General features: G+C 31.5%; 1 protein-coding gene across 1 annotated transcript; it reads right to left on the bottom strand.

Annotated features, from left to right (window-relative positions):
* Positions 1-15,866: 15,866 nt before the first annotated feature.
* LOC109146931 (probable transcription factor At1g61730) lies at positions 15,867-16,886 on the bottom strand. Its single transcript, XM_019294582.1, has one exon. The coding sequence runs from the start codon at positions 16,884-16,886 to the stop codon at positions 15,867-15,869; it is 1,020 nt and encodes a 339-aa protein (XP_019150127.1).
* Positions 16,887-22,685: the final 5,799 nt, after the last annotated feature.

Below are 22,685 nucleotides of genomic sequence, written 5' to 3'. Positions count from 1 at the left end.
TCAACACCGAAGGAGAATCAGATGTTATTACTGCCACAAATTGGGACACATAAAGGCGTACTGCTTCAAAAGACAAAATGATCTCTATTACAGACAAAACAACAGAGATTGGGCAGTACAAAGCAAAAATAACAGCAATAAAGTATGGGTAAGAAAGGAACAAACACAAGCTGTTGCGTATACCTCAGAAACAAGCCAAGAACAAAGTGTTTGGTATTTTGACAGTGGATGTTCAAGACATATGACAGGAAATCCACATTATCTTGAGAATATCCAGTACAAAAATGAAGGGCATGCCACTTTTGGAGATGGGGGAAAAGGACAGATTATCGCAAGTGGTACCTTGAATGTCCATGGACTGCCCAGATTACCAAGAGTCTTTTTGGTACAAGGACTCAAAGCAAACCTTATCAGTATAAGTCAACTGTGTGATGATGAACTCAAAGTAGAATTTTCCAAAGAGAATTGTAAAGTCTACAACAAAAAACATGAATGTGTTATGATGGGGAAAAGATCCTCTGATAAAAGCTACACATGGGATGGTGATCTAACCTGTCATTAATCTACCATCAATCAAACACCACTGTGGCATCAACTAAGGGGGAGAAAGAAAGAGACCAAGGTGTTTGCCAAAAATTTGACAAAGGGGGAGAATGTTGACTCAAAGTATTTTGTCAAAGTTATGTGCAAAAAGAATTCCAGTTCTATAAAGGAATATCAGTACTAAGAGGAATAGTTATTGAAGAATACTAGTTCTAAGGGGATTTGTTGTTGAAGATTTTCTAGTTCTATTTTGATTAGGAATAGTTTGTTATTCACGAATCTGTTAGGAATAGCTACTATAAATAGGGGATGCCCTTTATTGTAGATCTCAAGCATTCAACATTAATCTTGTGAGGTACGAGAGTCTTTGAGAAAAGGATACTAAATTCCCCTAGAAAGTAGTACATGTGTTTAGGTTTCAATAGTTTGGTAGGAAATGTCATTCTATTGTGTAATCTCAGGTTCCAAACATTGTACTTTAAATATTGAGCTTTTAGTGGATTTAGGCAAGTTCTCAAATTGAGAAGTGCCTCACAGATTAGGGTTGTTTGCTCGAACTGCGTTACAAATTGTTTGTGTTACAACTTCAATTTCGGTGCTGCGCTTTACAAATTTTCAGATTTCATCTCCAAAACAATTCAACAGCCCCCTTTCATGGAATTGAAGTATGGATAATGCTATACTAACATACCCCCAAATCTCAGGGTTTAGCCCTCAGATTTCGTGGTTCTAAAGCTAACGCTCTCATTCTTTCTGAGCTTCTTTACAATTTCATCAATTTTCCCTGAAACAGCAATAACAAAAAATTAAATGAGTGGAAGTCTGAAACTATGCATAAGGCTCCAGATGCAGAGAAAGAGAAGGTTAAAGATAAAAAGAAAGAAAAAAAAAAAAGGAACAATGAAGTTTCTGATGGTAGGAACTCGAAAGCTGATCTAAATGGAGAGGAAGGAATAATTTTGTAGAAGAGAAAATTTCAATTTTGGTCCACTGATTATTGGAGTAGTGTTAATTGCAACACTTGACTTTCAAACATGTTAATTTAGTACCTTAACTATGTAATTTCTATCAATTTTAGTCACGCCGGTCAAATTGTCGGCCAAATCTCAACGAAAAAGTTTAATAGGTCAAATAATGAGGGTATTTTAATCATTTTACTCCTCTTTTCTTTTTTCTCCGATGAGCTTCCCTGCATTTCCGGTGACAATTTCTTCTCCCATGAGCTTCTCCACTTTTTTTTTTTTTTTGTTTTCTGGCTGACTATCCTGTGCGATTTTAGCTCTGGCTTTGCTAGAGGCAAAGGGAGAAGAAAAAACAACACAAATAACAAGAAGTGAGTGCCTAGCACCTTGGAAATTTCCAGAAAAACATGTTTCTGTAACTCACAAGTTCTGAAACAATCTAACAAAAATCCAAAGCAAAACAAAGAACAAAATAACAGAACAGTCAATTCATAAAACGAAGAAGAAACATATATATCTAAGCATTCATCCACGAATTCAAATAGTGGACTCCACATTCCATTTAGACTAAAAAATCAACCAGTTTTTTTCCAGTTCCGATCTAAGCCTTCGGTGTTTCAGACCCACGAGCACTGGTACGAATCTCCACCCAACATTCTTTTCGACGGCAGTTTGGCGTTTGGAGACAGCCAGGTCGCCGGAGTTTCTAGGGTTCACGAGGATGAAAATGGAGAGAAACTCATCGAAGAAAAAATTATCGCCGGAAATAGAGAGAAGCTCATCGGAGAAGAAAGAAAAGATGAGTAAAATGACTAAAATACCCTCATTATTTGACCTATTAAATTTTTCCGGTGAGATTTGGCCGGCAATTTAACCTGCGTGACCAAAATTGATAGAAATTGCATAGTCAAGGTACTAAATTAACATTTTTGAAAGTCAAATGTTGCAATTAACACAACTCCAATAGTCAGTGGACCAAAATTGAAATTTTCTCTTTTGTAGAATTACAATTTTATCCTAACTTTTGACAGTCAACTTAACAGAGAACTAAATTGGGTAAAAATTACATAGTTGAGGACTTAATTGGGTAAGAATGATAGTCGAGAACCAAATTAGTAATTACGGTATAGTCGGCGGACCATTTTGATTATTAACTCTAATAATAATAATAATAATAATAATAATAATAATAATAATAATAATAATAAAAGAAATCAATCTAAGTCCCTTGATGCCTGCTCTGTCATTCAGTTCCTATTCTCACTGGTATCTCTTTTAAATATTTTATTTCGTATTTGATTTCTTTATAGCTTGTTCTCTACTTTGCACTTTTATTGTTTGTTGCAATTGTTCTTTACCTCATAATTAGTACCTAGTAGTATGTTTGAACTTTAAATTGCTATTTTGTTATATAATGTTTAGATTTTGACTATGAATTATGTGATTATGTGAATATATGTATTGGTTGGTAGTATGTTCGGAAAATTAGAAAATGTTGGAATTTGGGGATCTTAAACCGAACCGAAATCGAACCGAACTCTAATGTTAAAGCGAATGGTTTAATTTTTTTAAAATTGAAAAACTGAAGCCGAAGAAAACCGAACCAAAGTCCAAAACGTCCACCCCTATTTCTGCCCACAAGGAGTCCAACTCTAATCCGAACTCACCTTGTCACTGGAAGCAAGCCTTAAGGGGGCGTTTGGTTCGGGTTATCTAAGATAACCAACGTTATCTTTAGCTAGTTATATAACATTCCGGGATAAAGTACAAATAAACTACTGAACTATTTGGGAACTATCAATTAAGTCATCGAACTCAAATAACCCTCAAATAAGCCATTGAACCCCGAAAAAAAAGAGCAAATAAGCCATTGAACCCGGAAAAAAGAACAAATGTTTATTTTATTTACGTTTCTTCTTATTATTATTAGTATTAAAATTATCCACTTGGATACTATTATGTTTTAATGTTTATTTTATTTACATTTCTTCTTATTATTATTAATATTAATATTATCCACTTGGATACTATTATGTTTAAAGTAATTATAATCGAGATTTGATTGATTTATTTATTATTATTTTTCAATGGATCTTCTATTTAAATAATAAAAAAAATAAATTAGTTGTAGCCAAGATAAAACAATTTTGATTATAATTACTTTAAAATATATTAGTATGTAGTGGATTATAATAAAAAACATAAATAAAATAAACATTTGGCAATCCAGTCAGTAAAAATCTGGAGTTAACCTGTTAAAAATGTCGATTGCTCTTTTTTTTCGGGGTTCAATGACTTATTTGGAGGTTATTGAGTTCGATGACTTAATTGATGTTTTCCAAATAGTTAAGTGGCTTATTTGTACTTTATCCGATCCCTAACATTCCTGTGTTTGGTTGAAGTTTTCTAACATTCCCTTGGAATCTTATTTAGCCTCCACATCAACATTTTCCTTATTTTGAAAGGAATGTGATTCCCTTGGTTTCCTTAGGTTATGTAACATTCCCTTGCTTTTTTTTACAGACTCTACCCTCCACTCTTTTACGAACTCTGCATTTGATATTTCTTGGTTTCTCTCTCGCATCGTTGAACGAAATTATTTTTGCATGGTTTACTGATTCTACAATCCTTGTTAATGTTAACTTTTCCCTTAATGAGCAATTATTTTTGCAATCTTACTGATATGATTCTCATTATGCCTAGTATAAGAATTGGTTCTTTTGTAGTGAAAGTTAATACAAATTAAAATTGAAGTGCATCACACATACTCATGAAATGCAAAATTTTTGAACTTCATATATTGAAATGCATGAAAAATGTTGAGGGTATTAAAGTAAAATAACCATTATAGCATAAAGAACAACCCTTCAACCAAACAGCTTTATATTACATATCTCAGTTTTAACCAAACACAGAATTCTAACATTCCCAGCAATCCAACATTCCCTAAGGTAATCTAACATTCTGTGAACCAAACGACCCCTAAGTGCAATATTGCAATATCCCCATTCACTAAGGCCCAGGAGGCACAATACATTTTTCTGCCCCAATAGGAGTGACTTGAGTAAATAGAACATAATTCTTATGCTAAAAGATTATTACATATATATTTTATTCTTGTTAATATTCCCTCAGTCCAGTTCGTTACACATATTTTTTTAGTGTGATTTACTTTTCATATGTGATCTCATCAGTAAATTATTACCCAATAAGAGGTGCGGATTTCCTCATCTTTTAAAATAACATTTTTCCTTCGATTCTTTTTTAAACATGGCTGATAAATTTCTTGATCCAATTAATAAAACAGTCAACATCTTGGAAATCCAGCGACCCAAAGGAGAGAAATTATTGCTGCTCCTGCTGGACCATTTAACTTTTTGATATTAGTCCATGATTGTGAATCTTGAAAACCATTCCAAAGTATATATATATATATATATATATATATATATATATATATATAGACAGAAACAAGCATGCAGTTTATTATTACAAGTCAATATTATCATGATCACATATCATCTTCATCATGATTCATCATTATCATGATCCATGACCCCAAAGATCAACTCATGGCCATGGGTAATCTATTCTTTCAAAAGATTGAATTTTGAAAGACTAACTTTTTGTGTCCTTTTACTCCTTTTTAGTTGGTAAAAATATTATATATTAAAGCAAATCTTGAAAGTTAAATCGAGTTCTGAAAGCTAGAGTGAGAGTTATTGTAAGTTTTTAAAGTGTCATGAGGATGATTCGTAGGTAATTTTACATTTGGTTGTCAAGTATTAGTTTTGTTATATTTGGTTTAATTGGCCAAATCTTTGATGGAAAACAGATGAAATTTATCAAAGTATCCCATTCAAAGCCATATGTTTTCTCACCAAAAGCGCCAAGATGTTCCAGTTGGTATGGTTTTGAACTAGATATGTGATGTATTTGAACTCTTTTTATTATTTATTTTTAAATAAAAGATTTGGTCAGAAGGACTAAATGTGGCGACAAATAAAAGCCATGTACCAAAAGTAACAAAAATACTGAAGGTCATGAGTTTGATTCTTGCTAACACATTTCCAATCAAATCCATTGCATATTGTCTTCTTAGTGCGGTTTTTACCTCTCCTATGTGCCTTTGAGTTTGCAAATTAGACCTAACAATTTTAATTGTGTTAGTTAGTTTGACTATTATCAATTGTTTGTAAAGAAATGCGGTTAGCTGATACTAACTATTAGATGGTTAAAGCAACAAACACAATATATGCTATCCGCCAGTATTCAAGATCTTATACAAATATTTGAAAACCATTTTTGGTGTGAAGTTGAACTTCCATATATGAGTAGTTATCATGCATATAGTTGGTCGATCTGCATGCTTTCTTGAAGATGAACTTTGGACAGGAGGATTCAGAGGGGGGCAATGGGGGCAGCTGTCCCCCACCTCGCCCTATCCCCTTTTATATATATATATATATATATATATATATATATATATATATATATATTTACATATATATAGTAGTAATTTATGTATAAAAATAAAATGTATATGTAAATTATTAGATGTCTATATAGCTCAGTTGATTGTTCTCGCCCCCACTCAAACAAATATTTGGATCCGCCCCCGGATATACCATTTAGTTATGCAGCATTTTGCTTGTTTCCTTTCCATTAATAGGAATGTGAAGCATACCATTTCTTCTAGAATTTTAAGTGAAAGAAGGAGCACTGTCAATATGATATACAACATTAGGCTAAGTCAAGAATGCCAAATTTTGTCCGTACAGACAATTCAGTTGATCCTTGATAATAGATTATGCACAAGGACACATAATCGAGCTCTACAGACGTAATGTAGGAGTTACATTCAATGTGGTGGACTCTTTGGAGATACCAAAGCCTCTTACTTATCGTGATTTACCCTTCTACTATCCTATCGCCTATTGGACTGGAGTATAGGCTCGGGGGAGGGAATTACTTTTTCTTCCCTTCAGAAATGCAGGCGCATCTACAGCTGCTAGAATTCCTAAAAATGAACCGATAGGTTGCAGTGAGAAACACACAACCAACAAAATTCAATGTTAAAAAACAGTACTCAAAATACCAATTCTCTGCATTTCAGAAAACCAAAGGAACCATGAAGAGATAATCCAGACCAAAGGTGTAGATGTTCTTACCAGGAGGCAGGATTGTAGGAGCAAGGACACCCCATTATTCCTATTAATTACACTCCATACCTATCAAAAAAGAATCAAGATCCCAGTAAAAAATAGCAGTACAACTCTGATTAGAATTTAGTCAACAATAAAGAATAGTAGACTGGTTTTCTTTAATCATCATTCACTAATCAGGCAAATCAAAGGTAATCAGTCTTTTGTTTATTCTCGTTTGGTTTGGTGGTGGGCTGGGTAAGGACTGGTAAATGGACTACTTTCTCACGCTTTAGTATCTACAACTACTACAGAATGATTTATTTCCTAAATTGTGTTGCAATTTATTTTTCAATATATACTAACAAATAATCATTAAGAAATTCATCTCCATCTTGTTATGAAGTGTAGTCTTTACTATATTCATGGCAGAAAAAAATCATTCTGCAGTAGTTGTAGATACTAAAAGTGTGAGAATGAAAGTTACTACTCTGAACACAAGAGGATAGATGTTCGATTTTCTAATTTTCACCAACCAATAATCAAGACCCGTGAGCCGTCAGTCCACAAGGAATCACCATTCACCAAAGAGAAAACATTTCTTAAATATGGATAGTTCACATATAAACTTTAATTTGTCAAAACCCTTTAAACAACTTTAAATCAAAAGTGTGGATCAATAAGAAAAAAATCATTAATTTTAGAAAAATGAATATGGGAAACAAAAAAAAAAAAAAAAAAAAAAATAAGAAATATGTATAAAAGTTTTTGGCTTATACATATTTCAAGAAGAAGAAATTTTGAGCCTCTTAGACAATATTTGATTGTGTATGTTCAAGAAGAAGAAATCATATTTTTGGCAAAGGGCCCGTTGCAAATCAAATAAGATCTTGAAAACTTAGTCTAAAAATTTTTGTTTGGAGAGTGCAGATACTTTGGTAGGGCGGCCATATATATATATATATATATATATATATATATATATATATATATATGATGTAACAAAAATAAGATGTGAGCTCGGGTGTGTAATGTCGTCCTCAGGGAATTGGGGGCTATGGCACGCAATATGCAATCACAATAAACTAGGCACTAGCATAAGGAAATCAACAAGAAGCTAAGAAAACTACAAGTTTAAGGAAATGATAAGACTAACACATATACACAAAGATAAACACAAAATAAAGAAATAGGACTCAAGTTAGGGAGCATTATCATCTAGATGCATAGCACAACCTAAGGATTGGGGAAAATCACGCAACCAAGGAATAGAGGGGATGCACGTAGGAATCCTAGTCTATAAGTCACTCACATGAGCAAATTAACAAGGATTAGAACAAGGAATTTCCCCACTCTCGTGGTGAATCAACTCCAAGTTCTTCAAGAACACAAAGCATCTAAAACCCCCAATTTTCCCCATTTTCATAGGAAAAATCGGGTTTATGCAAGGAGTAGCTTGGAATCTTGACCCAACTCTCATTGAAGCCAAGAATCCTCCAAAACATGCCAATGAATGTTGTACACCAAGCATTAACAATATACAAACACAAATCCTTCATAAACTCAAAAACCCTAGGTTAGAGTTCTTCCCCTTTTTGCAATAATCACAAATCAAGCATCAAGATAGAAAACCCTAACTCAAGTCTATAAACTAACTACTCATGATTCAATAGCATAAAGAACACAAAAACATAAATGTAAAGTATAAACATTGCAAGATAAAGAGATAAAAGGGAGATGGAAACTTCACTAAGAAATTGATGGTAAATCTTGAAATCCAAGTGTTGAATCCTTGATTACAAGCTTGAAATATGTTAAGAAACCTAAATCTAAACCTAATCTAACACTACAATATGAAAGGAAGTGAAAGAGAGAAGCTAGGGCTCAACCATGAGTCAAAACCGAACTAAAATGAGTAAAAAACGGGATTTATAAAGTTGCAGATGGCTGGCCACGAACGTGGCCAGACCCGTGGTCACAAGGCAGTGTGCACTGCCTGTGCATTGAGTCTGTCTTTTAGGTCATTTTCACCTTCGAAACGTCTGAATTGGCCTTTGGTGCTTGAATCAAAGTTGTATCCCTTCAAGTTAGCTTTCTAATGACATAAGAATCACTTCAATTGGACATTTCTAGCTCGAGATATGATCAAAATACTATGACGTCGACGTGCAGGTCGGGAATTGCAATGCATTGATCTTTTGCTTCTCTTTTGCTTTGATTTGCTCAAATGACCAAGACCATTCAAAGCACCACCCTTAGGCTTCCTTGGAAGTGTTTTGCCCATCTCCATAGCTTCTCCTTGGCTCCCATGGACTCCTAATGCATCCAAAATGCTCCATTTAACTCCAATGTCCACCAAAATGCCTGAAAATACTCATCTTTGTTTCCAAACAAAACTCCTTGCAAAATAACACAATTTAATCATAATCTCATGAAATTTGGAATGATCTATAAGCAAAATGGCTTAGTGAAAGGGGGAAAAATATAGACAAATAAGCACTTATCAATCAATATATATATATATATATATATATATATATATATATATATATATATATATATATATATATATATATATATATATATATATATATTCAATTTAGAATAAATCCCTTGCACTCAATCTGCTTTTATCACGTTGTTGAAAATGAAACTACCATAACAATTCTTTTGCAAGACGAGAACATACATCTGATTTTGAATCCATCAAGGGGACGAATTACGCATACTCTTCAGTGAACATTTGTCTGTAAATCTCGTGAATACGAAAGGAACTGGATAAAAACATAGAATGCATCTCGTTTGAATATAGCAAAAGGTTCAAAATTCACACAAAAGTTGTTATTCCTTCCACAAAGAGGTGAAAAACTAAAAAAAAATAAAAAATTTAGGGGAAGGGGGGAGGGGCAAGGGCCCAAGGCCCAGTTACTATATGTTTCTCTAAATCCTCCGCCCCTACTATTAATATTTTTTTTGGGGGGGGAGGGGGGTGTCAAGGCCCCCTGGACTTACAATGTCCCTCCGCTCCTGATTGCATGTGATATATCTCTCTGGTTTACATAACACTTTACTGTTGAAATATTTCGTTGTGCATTCAAGTTGAATATCTTGTTATTTATTTGTTACTTGGAGTTGAAATTATCAAAGTATTATTAATTGTGAAAAAGTTTAAAAAGTCTATTCACCCCCCTCTAGACTTTTTACCACCCTTTCGGGACCAACACTTTTGCTTTCTTTATTATTTTGATTTCCAAAAGTGAGAAAGTGAGGGGCATAATTGGAAAACACATAACATTTACTTCAATTCCTTAAAAAGCGTGCAAACAGTAAATGAGACAATCAATTCGGGACGGAGGGAGTAGTAAAAATTAAATTAACTTACAAATTTCTTTATAAGTTTTCATGCATTGATAATATTTTGATATGTAAACTTGTTCAATTGGAGCTAATGGGATGTAACATTGTCAATTCTTTGGAAAATGGTTGTACCGTTTTAGAGTCTAGGTGTAATTGTATTTATGATCAATAACTTTGTAGTTAGACCGCAAAGGTCAGACAATAAGTAAGAACAATTTTGTTCAATAAAAAAATAATAATATAATATTTGTAAAATAATGTACAATTGCGTCATTATAAAAATACATATAAAAAAATATTAATATCATAATGACCTAAACCATTCCAATAATGACAAAGCATAACTGAAATATTAAGTTTTGTTCTAAATAATCAAAAGAAGATTTAATTAAACGGAAGAAAAAAAAAAAAACTTAACCTAAATTTTTTTTTATTTTAAAAAATGCAAAAAAAAAAAAAAATCAAATGATTTTTAAAGTTTTTGATATATAATCTTTGATGCTCAACTTTGAATGCTATGTATTTAGTCGGGCTAATTATTTGACCAAAGTTCATGTTAAATTTTATTATTATTATTATTATTATTATTATTATTATTATTATTATATATATATATATATATATATATATATTTATTTATTTATTTATTTATTTATTTATTTATTTATTTATTTATTTATTTATTTATTTAATACTTTTTAACATATTCATAGTATATGTTTAACAATTATTCAAACTCTAATTGAGATGGGGTTAGAACCTAAGACCTTTTATAGAAATTAATGAGTAAGTTAAAAAATAATAAATAGTTAACGGAATATTTCGTTACTAAAGTTTATACTAATGGAATTTAGAGTTATTTAAGGGAAGAAAATAATATAATAGATGGTAAATATGGAAAATCATTGAAAAAAATAATAAAATCAAAATAATATGAACCATTCATTTAAGAAACAATTATACCAACATTTTTTTTTTTTCAGTTAAGGGTCTAACATTATTGACTCTTATTAAATTTGTACTAGTTTTTTCACGCGCATTACGCGAATGAGATAATGCCCAATGATTATTTTTAAATAAGTAATTCGGAGTATATCAATGCACGATTATATATAGAAAATGTTAATGCATAGGTAATTGAATGTTGATTTTGTTTATTTAAATCAGTAATTCAAAGTATATATAAATGCAAGATAATATATAAGAGATTGATTATAATTATCACTATAATAAATGTTTGCAATTTTGTAATAACGCTAGTCTAAATACTTAGTCTAAAAATGATAGTCTAAATAAATACTACTTTCGATTTAAATTTCTCTAAGTCTTCTTTATTCTCTTTTGGGTAGCATTGTCATTGTCTTCATCTTTAGTACTTGTCCTCATTTTTTTTTATTCGTAGTGTGTCATGTGCAATTGGGTAACTGGTGGTAGCTTAAAGGGCAGCGTTATGCAATGAGATTATGATGTAATACGTTTTAGATTTGTCTTGCTATGTATATGATTGAGGTCTTAGTTGTACTATGAACTATTTATTATCTTGCAAGCGTCTGTTGATATTTGACAGTAGTAGTATTTTCCCCTACATATGTTTCATGTGTTGTGAGATGTGTGCCGTAGATTATCATGTGAAAGTATTGAAAAAAAATATTAATATTTATTATATTCGTATAAAATACTTGGTAAATAAATATATAACATATTTTGTATTATAACTTCGATATTTAATTACAATATATTGTAAAAACAAGACAATGACAATATAGTGAATATAATTGATTAATGAATTTGAAGGTATGAAATCTTTGATTTGTAAAAAATAAAGATAATATAATTAATGAAATTATATATGTTTTTTTTTTTATGTTTTTATAATGAATTTTGTTTTTGAATAAAGGCAATATAGACATCTAGTTATAAATTAATTAAATGAAAAAAAAAACTTAACCTAAATTCCTTTTTTTTTTTTAAATGCAAGAAAATGACCGCAAGTTACTGATTTATAATCTTTGATGCAACTTTGAATATTATTATTTAGTTGGGCTAATTATTTCACCAAATTTTATGTTAAATTTTATATCATATTTTTTAACATATGCGTAGTATACGTTTTAGAATTATGCCAACTCTGATTGGGGTGAGGTTATAACCTAAGACCTTTTTTATAGAAATTAATAAGTAAGTTAAGAATAATAAATAGTTAACGGAATATTCCCTTACTAAAGTTTATTCTAACGGAGTTTAGGGTTACTAGTATTGTACCTGTGCGATGCACAGCGTATAAATAAAATTTTAATTTATAGCGTTATAGTAATAAACAAAAATGGAATGGATATATGATAATTTCATAATTTGTTACTTGAAATCAGTAAATATAATTTGGTATCTATGCAATTATTGACCATATATATATATCTCAACCTAAAAGCACACCAAAACTGATAAATGTTTAAAAACCAAACCTAAAAGTTCACAAATCCTTCACTTTCTCAACTTTAACAACAAACTTCTTAAGACTTTTTTGAGCTGTGTTAATGAAAACTCACCACTGTCATTCACATCTTCATTTTCCTACAAAAATTTCTAAATAAAAAGATAAACAATAAATAAATTTAATAAAATTTGAAATTAAATAAAGGCAATACTAAACAAAAATACCAAACTCATCATCCCCAATATAACTTAATTAGATCATGTTAATATTGAATATTTACAAAGGCATTAAATTGAAATTAAATTGTTCTGCATTTGGTATTGAGTGATAGTACTATTTGTACGAACTAAATATTTACTAAAAATATACATTGATTTGTAATAAGACTACATAAAAATAATTTTACAATATAGAATGGTATCTCTAAGTGAAGAAACAAAAGGAATTCTACAAATTACTTTTCAAAACAAAAAGGAAATTTACAATTTACATAAATCATAATCTGTTTCATGCTCAATAACCTAACATTATTAATACACTAACAATAAACTTTGAAACCAAAAAACTCGCGTAGTTGACTAGTGTTGCTTTGTACTTTGTAGAATGGCTTGTAACTGAAAACATACTTAGTTCCTGCATCAACATAATAAAGAGAATAATAAAGACTTAACAATATACACATTCATAGGGTAATAAGAAAAAAAAAATGCTAAAGCAATCTTGAAAACCATTGCAATACCACGTAATGCTTAAATTTCTGTTGGCAGTTTCTTTGTTTATCTGTACAATAGACATATACAAAGAATAAGTTAATCATTAAAACTGGAAAATAGATTTAATACATACTTTCAGATATTTTTCTGTCAGCTGCATTGCTGTCATGCGTATTTGTTCATTGTAGTCTCTATCCCATAGAAGAAATGGCCCATTACCATCTTTATCTACAATCCTCACCACAAGGTGTGAGCTTCTTAATAACAAAATAGCATGTAATCTTTTCTGTCTAATTATGCATTTAGATATAAATACAACACATATCTATTTTATATTAATAGTCCTGAGTTTACAACCTCAAACCTAATGAATAAAAATTCAAATTTAATACTCTAATGAAATGTACCGTGGATATACAAGTATATGTATCATACCAAATGACAGTGACTTTTCTTTCAAAAAAAATGGCAATTACTTATCTCACATCATAAATGGTACTGATCACCAATTCACCATTGACCCACTGGTGAATTCATCAAATGTGTTCCCATTAGATAATCTTGTTATTGTATTCACACTCCAAAGAGGAGTTTGTTCATCGGAAAGACTAAATATGAGCATGCAAAAAGCATAATCCCTGCAATAGTATCTAGAATTAGAATAGAGAAAAAATAAATTTATACATATTGTACTATGTGGGTATGTTTCAAACCTATCTTCTTTTATTAATGTGTTTAAAGTTCTGTGGACAGTTCTAATTTTTTAAGAAGTATAGAAATCTATTTGAACTGTGCACACGAGTTTAATAGAGCATACATACACACATACCTCTTGATCATGAACAATTGATGGTTTCTCCGCCTCTTCTCGCAGGAACTTCATATGTGTTTTATAGCATTTCTGGTGTTCATCGGAGCTAAATCACAACCCAGAATGTACAATGGAGGTTATGGAGCCATTGGACTGTGAAACAATGAAGTATCAAAAGTTTTTTCAATGTTGATTAGCTTCAAGAATTGATCGAAGATAAGAAGTGTACAGACATATGGAAACTATAAATGGAAGACATATATAGGAGTCTATAGACGTTTGGGAATCCTGTATTCTTCTTTACATTCCCCAATGCGCAAAGGAGAGTCCAAAAGTTATCTGTTATTATTGCTTAAAGTCTTAAACTTCCAAAGTCGGCTACTGAATTCTGAATCATTAAAAATCTAAATTATTAATACTGAATATTTTTTAAACTTCCAAATTTAGCTAGAACTGGATTCCTGTATATATACACAATATATTTTATATATTATTATAATAATAATACGGCGACGTTTTCTTTTGAGCGGAAATTTGGCTCTATTGTGCATCCCAATACTTGTGGCTTTTTTATATAGTAAGAAGTAAGATAAAATTTAAGAGAATAAAATAATATAATAGAGGGTAAATAAGAAAAATCATTAAAAAATACTAAAATTAAAATAATATTAGCCATTTATTTTAAGAAATAATGGTAGGGACATTTTTTTTTGTTCCAGTTAAGACTCTTATTAGAATTGTTATTAGGGGGCGTTTGGTTCAGGTCATCTTAAATTACCTAAGTCATCTGAGTATGGTAATGTTATATTACCTTGTTTGGTTCAAGTAATGAGATTATCAGGTAATGTTATATTACCTGAAAGCTGATGTGGCGGTAATGTTTTAAGGTAATGTGATTACCCACATTTTTTTTTAGGTAATTTTAGATTACCTTGAATTATTCCAACTTTGCCCTTGTTAACTAATCTTTATATAATAATAATAATAATAATAATAATAATAATAATAATAATAATAATAAGAATAATAATAATAATAATGATGATGAAATTAATATATGTTTATATAATTAAATATACATATGTGTATATTTATATATTTCATTTTTTTAATATTTAAGTTTTGATATACACTCATAGATATAAATAAAAAAAACACAAATAAAAAAACACATTTATTTACCAAAAATGTTTTCTATAAAGCCAAACATTTTTGGTAAATAAAAATATATATGTTTTCCCGCCCAGGGAACCAACCGCGTTTTGGCTTGAAATGTTTTTCCGTTTGTGGGCACCACCAAAGAAATCTGATTTCACATATTTAATGCCTACCTTGAGACTTGAAATTAGTTGATTTTGGTATTCCATCTTCCAATGCTATTAATTGCTTTTTGACTGATGAAATGATTGAATGACAGAAAGTTTAGTTTTACAAGTTATGTGAAATAATGCTAAAAATAATAAGTACATCTTTTTGAACGAAACAAAGTAATATTATATTACACCATCCAAACCAAACACACAAGGTAATCAAACATTCCCAAAATCTCACATTACCTTCCATAAAGTAATCCTATTACCTAAGGTAATCTAAGATACCGTGAACCAAACGTGCCCTTATTGTATTGTATGTATTGTAGATTGCAAATGTATAGGTAGATATGGATCCAAATATTCTAAAATATTTTAACAAATTCATTCGGTATATTGCACGGGCAAAAATACTAGTTGGATTAAAAATAACTTCAGTCATAAGCGAATCATCAAACACAATGGGACGAAGTGAGTAATAATTCATTTGCAAAATAAAGAGGATTCCACCATTCATGTTTGACTTAGCAAAATATGAAAACAGAGAGAGGGCTAAAAACTGAACTGTTAATAACTTGATTTGCAGAGACTACTACTTCATGGCGCCCAAAGTCGCCTTCACTTGTTCTTGAATCAGCTCTAGCTCCGTCAAGAACAGATTGATCTCAGCTACTACCACAGCTTTCCGCTTCTTCTCAATTTCCCTTCTCTTCTCCTCACCGATCACAATAGCCCCCTTGTTCTTCGACAATGAATTCTTCCATCCACTCGAAGCAGCAGCAGCAGCAACAGGCGTTTCAATGGCGTCCTCAACCACAGGAGCTTTCTTCATCGAATTTTTATTGATTTTGGCACTTCCATTGTAGGCCATCAGAGCGTGAACAACTGTTACTTGACTGCTATCCTCCATTTTCTCATCCCCCTTCCCCCATACTTTCCTGGACACTTGATAGGTTTTTTGCTCGTGGGGTTTCGAGAATGACTTCTTCCCCTTTCCGGCGTTGTTTATGTACTTTTTCCTCATCCGCTTCATCTTATTTTGCACCTGCGTTTTGCTCACTGTGAAATGCAGAGACTTTCGTATGAAATCGTGAAACGCGTCCAAGTCAGTATAAGGATCGCCATTCTCCTTCTCCGTGTACTCGATCATTCCCTCCAGAAGAGCTATTTCATCGTCTTCGCTCCACAGTCTCTGGAATAGCTGTTTCTTCGACTCGTCTGCCGATGCTTTAATCTCAGAGATTTCTTCCGGATTTAGCTTCTGCCTCTTCGATTCTGTCACTTCTCTGTCCGCATCGGATTTTCTCGGCTTGGATTCACGTGGGTCATCCGTAGGTTCAATAATCGGGGCGGGTTTTTGAGACTCGGACTCTGAATCCGATTCGGAATCAGTCTCATATGAAGACGACGAAGTGGCCTGAATTTTGGCCGGCGTAGATGATGCTCCGGTGACCTTCGTTTCCGCCTCGGATGGACTTTTGATCATCTGCATTTGAGTTTGGGTTTTCTCCGGTTCCGATTCTGAGTCGGACTCTGAACCTTCATTGTCTGTTGAAGATTCTTCTTCTTCTGCTGCTACGGATTTCTTGGGTTCAGATCGATTTTTAGCCATTTTCTGAGCTGCCAGAAGCTAGGCCTCCAACGAGGACGAGGAGGAGGAGGCTAAGATTACTGTAGCGTTGTAGTCATTTTTGTTGCAGAAACGCTCCTCTTAAACGTGTATTACGTATCCAAGGCAATCCATTAAACATGGAAAATCTAAACGTTGACACAATATTTTATGACATCGAATATATAGCTTCTATTAATAATGCCTGCTATTTATTATTCATCTTCAATATTATCAACGTATTTTTGTAATATCAACCATTTGAACAAAAATATTATTCACAATTAATAATATTATATATATAGACTTGCACTCGGGTGCGAACGGCTAGCCCAGGAGCGAAATAGGAATGGATTCTGTTCGTCCACGTGTCCAGATCTAATGGATGATAAACACTGATTTTTTTAAAAAATGTGGTGGCATTTTCGTAAATAATTGAGCATCTAAGTGCAAGTAAAATATATTACAAGTGCATGTAAAATGTATTATAGGTGCAAGTAAAAATTTACACTGAGCATCAATACTTAGTTGCACTTATAGTTCTAAGTAGTTGCACCTATAGTTCTAAGTAGTTGCACACATAGGTATAAGTAGTTGCATCTAGGTGTATGAATGTTTGCGAGTGGTTTTCAGGAGTATTACTACCCGCTGAACTCAGATCAATGAATGTTAACAAGACAAAATTACATGCACTTATAGGTGAAAGTAGGTGCACCTATAGTTATAAATAGTTGCACATATAGTTATAAGCACACCCAGGTGCATGAATGGTTGCGGAAAGTGAATGCTAACAAGGCAAAATTACATGCACTTATAGGTGAAAATAGGTGCACTTATAATATATTTTACTTGCACTTCGATGTTCAATTATTTACGAAAATGCCACCGCGTTTTTTTTTAAGTTATTAGATCTGGACACGTGTCGCGCGCTGATTCGTTCGCATTTCCTTCCTGGGCACTTATTCGCACCTGAGTGCGTCCCTATATATATATATATATATATATATATATATATATATATATATATATATATATATATATATATATATATATATATATATATATATATATATAGGGATGCATTCAGGTGCGAATAAGTGCCCAGGAAGGAATATGCGAACGAATCAGCGCGCGACACGTGTTCAGATCTAATAGCTTAAAAAATGCGGTGGCATTTTCGTAAATAATTGAACATCGAAGTGCAAGTAAAATCACTTAAAAGTGCACCTACTTTCACCTATAAGTGCATGTATGTTAGCATTCACTTCCCGCAAACATTCATATACTTGGGTGTGCTTATAACTATAGGTGCAACTATTTATAACTATAGGTGCAACTACTTATAACTATAGGTGCACCTACTTTCACCTATAAGTGCATGTAATTTTTCCTTGTTAACATTCATTGATCTGAGTTCAGCGGGTAGTAATACCCCTGAAAACCACCCGCAAACATTCATGCACCTAGGTGCAACTACTTATAACTATGTGTGCAATTACTTAGAACTTTAGGTTCAACTACTTATAACTATAGGTGCACTTAGTATTGATACTCGGTGTAAATTTTTACTTGCACCTATAATACATTTTACTTGCACTTCGATGTTCAATTATTTATGAAAATGCCACCGCACTTTTTAAAAAAAAATCAGTATTTTTCATCCATTAAATCTGGACACGTGGACGGACAGAATCCATTCCTATATATATATATATATATATATATATATATATATATATATATATAAAAGCAAAATGATAGTCAAAAAAATTTCCTCCAAAGTGTGGAAATAATAATAATAATAATAATAATAATAATAATAATAATAATAATAATAATAATAATAATAATAATAATAATAATAATAATAATGCTATTACCTTATTTACTTTATTTTTCTTACTATATAATACTTACCAAAAGTAATGATAATAATACACAAAATAAGTACTCCATAATTTCTGACAATCCTAAACTTTATTCCTTCCAGTTCGTTTATGACTTTTGGCAGTCAACGGCAGGCTAACACTATCGTTAAAATAACGAGAATATTGAAAAATATATGAGAAATATATGGAAAAAATATAAGAACTTTGTATTAATTAATAATAATAATAATAATAATAATAATAATAATAATAATAATAATAATAATAATAATAATAATAATAATAATAATAATAAAAGTGATTAGGAAAGAGAAGGTGGGAGGGGAGAGAAAAAATAAATAAAATAAAACAAAACAGAATAAAATTTTTTTTTTTAAAAAAAAAAAAAGTTAAGTCAGGCGCGCCAGTAGCGCCGACTGGCGCGCCAGTAGCGCCGACTGGCGCGCCTGACGCGCCACCTGGCGCATGCACTGCACGCGCCAGCTTATGGCCACGCTTTGCGCGAAACGCGCACAACGTTTCTTTCTTTCACTTTTTCTTTTCCTTTATTTTCTGACATTATTTTGTAATTTGCAGGATGATTATTTCATCTAATAACTCCATCCCACACTAGTGAATAACTCAATCCAAGTGATTTCTTCTGAAATAACTCCACAATCTCTCCTTAGTGTGGATGCTCTAAAATGTAGCTGCCCAGCAATATGATTAACTTTATTTTTCTTCTTTTTCTCTTTTCCCCTTTCACTTTTTTTTTTTCCAATACTTACGTTGGTGCATGCGCTTATTCATATAAGCCTCAAAGCCAAAATATTGAGAAACAAAGACCTGAGTATCCCTCCAATAAAGCAGTCCATCTCTCTTCCTCTTCCAAGTTGCTGTTAAGACTTGAGACAAAACTATTTTTAAAAACCATACCTTCTATGTATCTCTCTTCTTCTCCCACGATGCTGTGAAGACCATTTTCAAACACCCTGCCTTCTATGTATCTCTCTTCCTCTTCCAAGTTGTTGAGACAAAACCATTTTCAAACACCATACTTTATCTGTATCTCTCCTCCTCTTCTAACAGTGAAGCACGACCCTAGCAGCGACAACGGAGGTTTCTAGTGCGACTCATCTCCTCCAAACTGACCGGTGCGTCTCATCTCCTCCAATGTGATCGTAACAATGCCAGTCGCTCGTTGCGATCGACCAGGCTTCGTCCGTAACAACGCTGATTTTTTTTTTTTATCGGTTAACTATATATATATAGAGGAAGGTTCAAGTGCGGCAGTGCGCTTAGGTGCGGCGGTGCGGTTAAATGTAGGCCATTAGATTAGATAAATTCAACGAATCACATTCATCCAGGCTTTTCCGATATTTTCGCACAAGTTCTCACATTACGCGAACTGCAAGGTTAAAGTCGTCATTGGGCACCTGAATAGATCAAATCATAGTGTTGTGTGTTTTATGTTCATTATTGATGCATTATTAACCTTACTGTGGTGTATTTGAGGATTCATGTTGGTGCCAAGTTTAGGTGCGCCCGCCTTCCCATGCGGTCAGTGCGGGTGCACTAATAGTTATACAAATATACACCATCCATGTTAGAAAATGCACACCAAAAAAACATGTCACAAATTAGATATGCATCACCAGAACACACCATTAGGTATGAATAAAAGCACCACACAGTGTTCAGAAATACACCATTGGGGTGGTGAGTTATATGGTGTATTTTTTGAGTGTGTTGTGTGTTTTTTGGTGTATTTGTGCATTTCATTGTGGTGCTTTTTCCTAACACTATTGGTGTCTTTTGTTAACACTGTTGGTGTATTCTGAGAAGCGGCCGATATAAATGACCACTACAATTACCATAACACCCCCCACTTATCAGGACGCGCTTAAATCTTTAAATCTTCAGAAATTAGCCGCTGTCGTTAGATTAAGCAAAATGGACGATGCTGATATAGCCGCACCGCCGCACCTAAAGCCACTGCCGCATTTGAGCGCTAATCTATATATATATATATATATATATATATATATATATATATATATATATATATATATATGTGTGTGTGTGTGTGTGTGTGTGTGTGTGTGTGTGTGTGTGTGTGTGTGTGTGTTAGAATAACGAGAATAATGAAAAATATAAGAGAAATATATAGAAAAAATATAGGAACTTTGTATTAATGAATATTGCTGGTGAATAATGGAAGTCCTCCTCTTTTCCATGAGAGGGGTCTATTTATACATACTAGTATTTGCGCTCTTGCGATACACAGAATGAATTTGTTGTAATATATTAAGAATATTTGGATCAAATATAATTATTTAAATTAGAACATCAAATATTATATAATGCAATTGAATGTATGGTTTGGATAGTTTATGTGTTTTTATGTTATTAATTGCTCAAATTAATAACTAATATGTAGATGTACGCATGTGGTAGTAACAATACAATCTTGTCCTTCTCCGTCTAGAGCTAACACCTTTAGTCTAAAAGGATCGGTGACTCGGGTGAAAATATATAATGGTAGAATTCCAGTCAATTAGCGATCCTTTTATATTTTCAGTCAATTAGTAATATCATATTCATTTTCAGCCAATTATTCTTTTTTATTTTTAGTCAATTAGAATATTAGATGCATTGATATTTTTACATAATTCCCATTTCATTTTTAATTGATGATGTAGAATATTTTTATTGAAATATTTTCGTTCTATTTTTAATTTATCTTTGCTATTGTTTAAAATATGCATTTGCTATTGATGATGTAGAATATTATTATTGAAATATTTTCATCTAATTTTTATTTTTCGTTCCATTTTTTAATTAAAATGCAATGATCTGTCAATTTATTTTTTCATTTCAATTATGGATCATTTTTTATTTACAGTCAGTTATTAATATTCATTTCCTTTTATAATTTCAGTCAATTAGTAATATCAAATTTATTTTCAGACAATTATTCTTTTTTTATTTTTAGTCAATTAGTCAATTAGAATATCAGATGCAGTGATATTTTTACCTATCCGAACCATTTTTAATTGATGATGTAGAATATTTTTATGGAAATATTTTCGTTCCATTTTTAGTTTACCTTTACTATTGTTTAAAATAAGTCTTTACTATTGATGGTGTAGAATATTATTATTGAAATATTTCCTTTTCATTTTTTATTTACTTTTACTTGATGATGTAGAATATTATTATTGAAATATTTTCGTTCCATTTTTAATTTCTGTTTCATCGTTTAAAATTGTGAAAGATTTATAATATAATTGTGATTTGATTAATTCTACTATGTAATATTATTGTGAAAAATTAAAATACAATAATCTGACAATTTTTTTTTTTCATTTTAGTTAATTATGGATCATTTTTTATTTCTAGTCAATTATTAATATTCATTTCCTTTTTCAATTAACCCAATTTCTATTTCTTTTTTAATTTTTAATTTTCAGTCAATTATTAATATTCATTTATTTTCCAATCTACCTAATTTTTGTTCCATTTTTAATTGATGATGATGTAGAGAATTACTGTGAAATATTTTTGTTCCTGTTTTAATTTACATTTACTATTTACTATTGTTTGGGCGGGAAATCAAGTAAATAGAATTTTATTTTTAATTATAGTATAGATTTTCCAGCAATCCAAACACTTCCTTAGTATCCCATCAAAAAACGGATAAATAAAAGTCATTTCATTAAGGAAATTAAAACTAATTAAAGTGCATCTAATCATGCTATAAATGATATTGTACTAATTAATATATGATATTTATCAAATTGTATTTTTACAAATATAGTGTTTTACCCGTGCGTTGCACAGATTTTTTTTTTTATTTATTATGGATTTAAAATTAAAAATAGAAAACAATGAAAAGATGTTATAATGTACAATATAATAATATAGTTAGACT

Source organism: Ipomoea nil, unplaced genomic scaffold (genome assembly GCF_001879475.1).
Source record: "Ipomoea nil cultivar Tokyo-kokei standard unplaced genomic scaffold, Asagao_1.1 scaffold1952, whole genome shotgun sequence".
NCBI lineage: Eukaryota > Viridiplantae > Streptophyta > Magnoliopsida > Solanales > Convolvulaceae > Ipomoea > Ipomoea nil.
Note: the sequence above shows the minus strand (reverse complement) of the source record. Positions and strands in the feature narration are given on the sequence as shown.

Bases quoted from the DNA above. Each gene is read 5' to 3' on its own strand.
- LOC109146931 (XM_019294582.1), bottom strand. From the start codon at position 16,886: ATGGCTAAAAATCGATCTGAACCCAAGAAATCCGTAGCAGCAGAAGAA.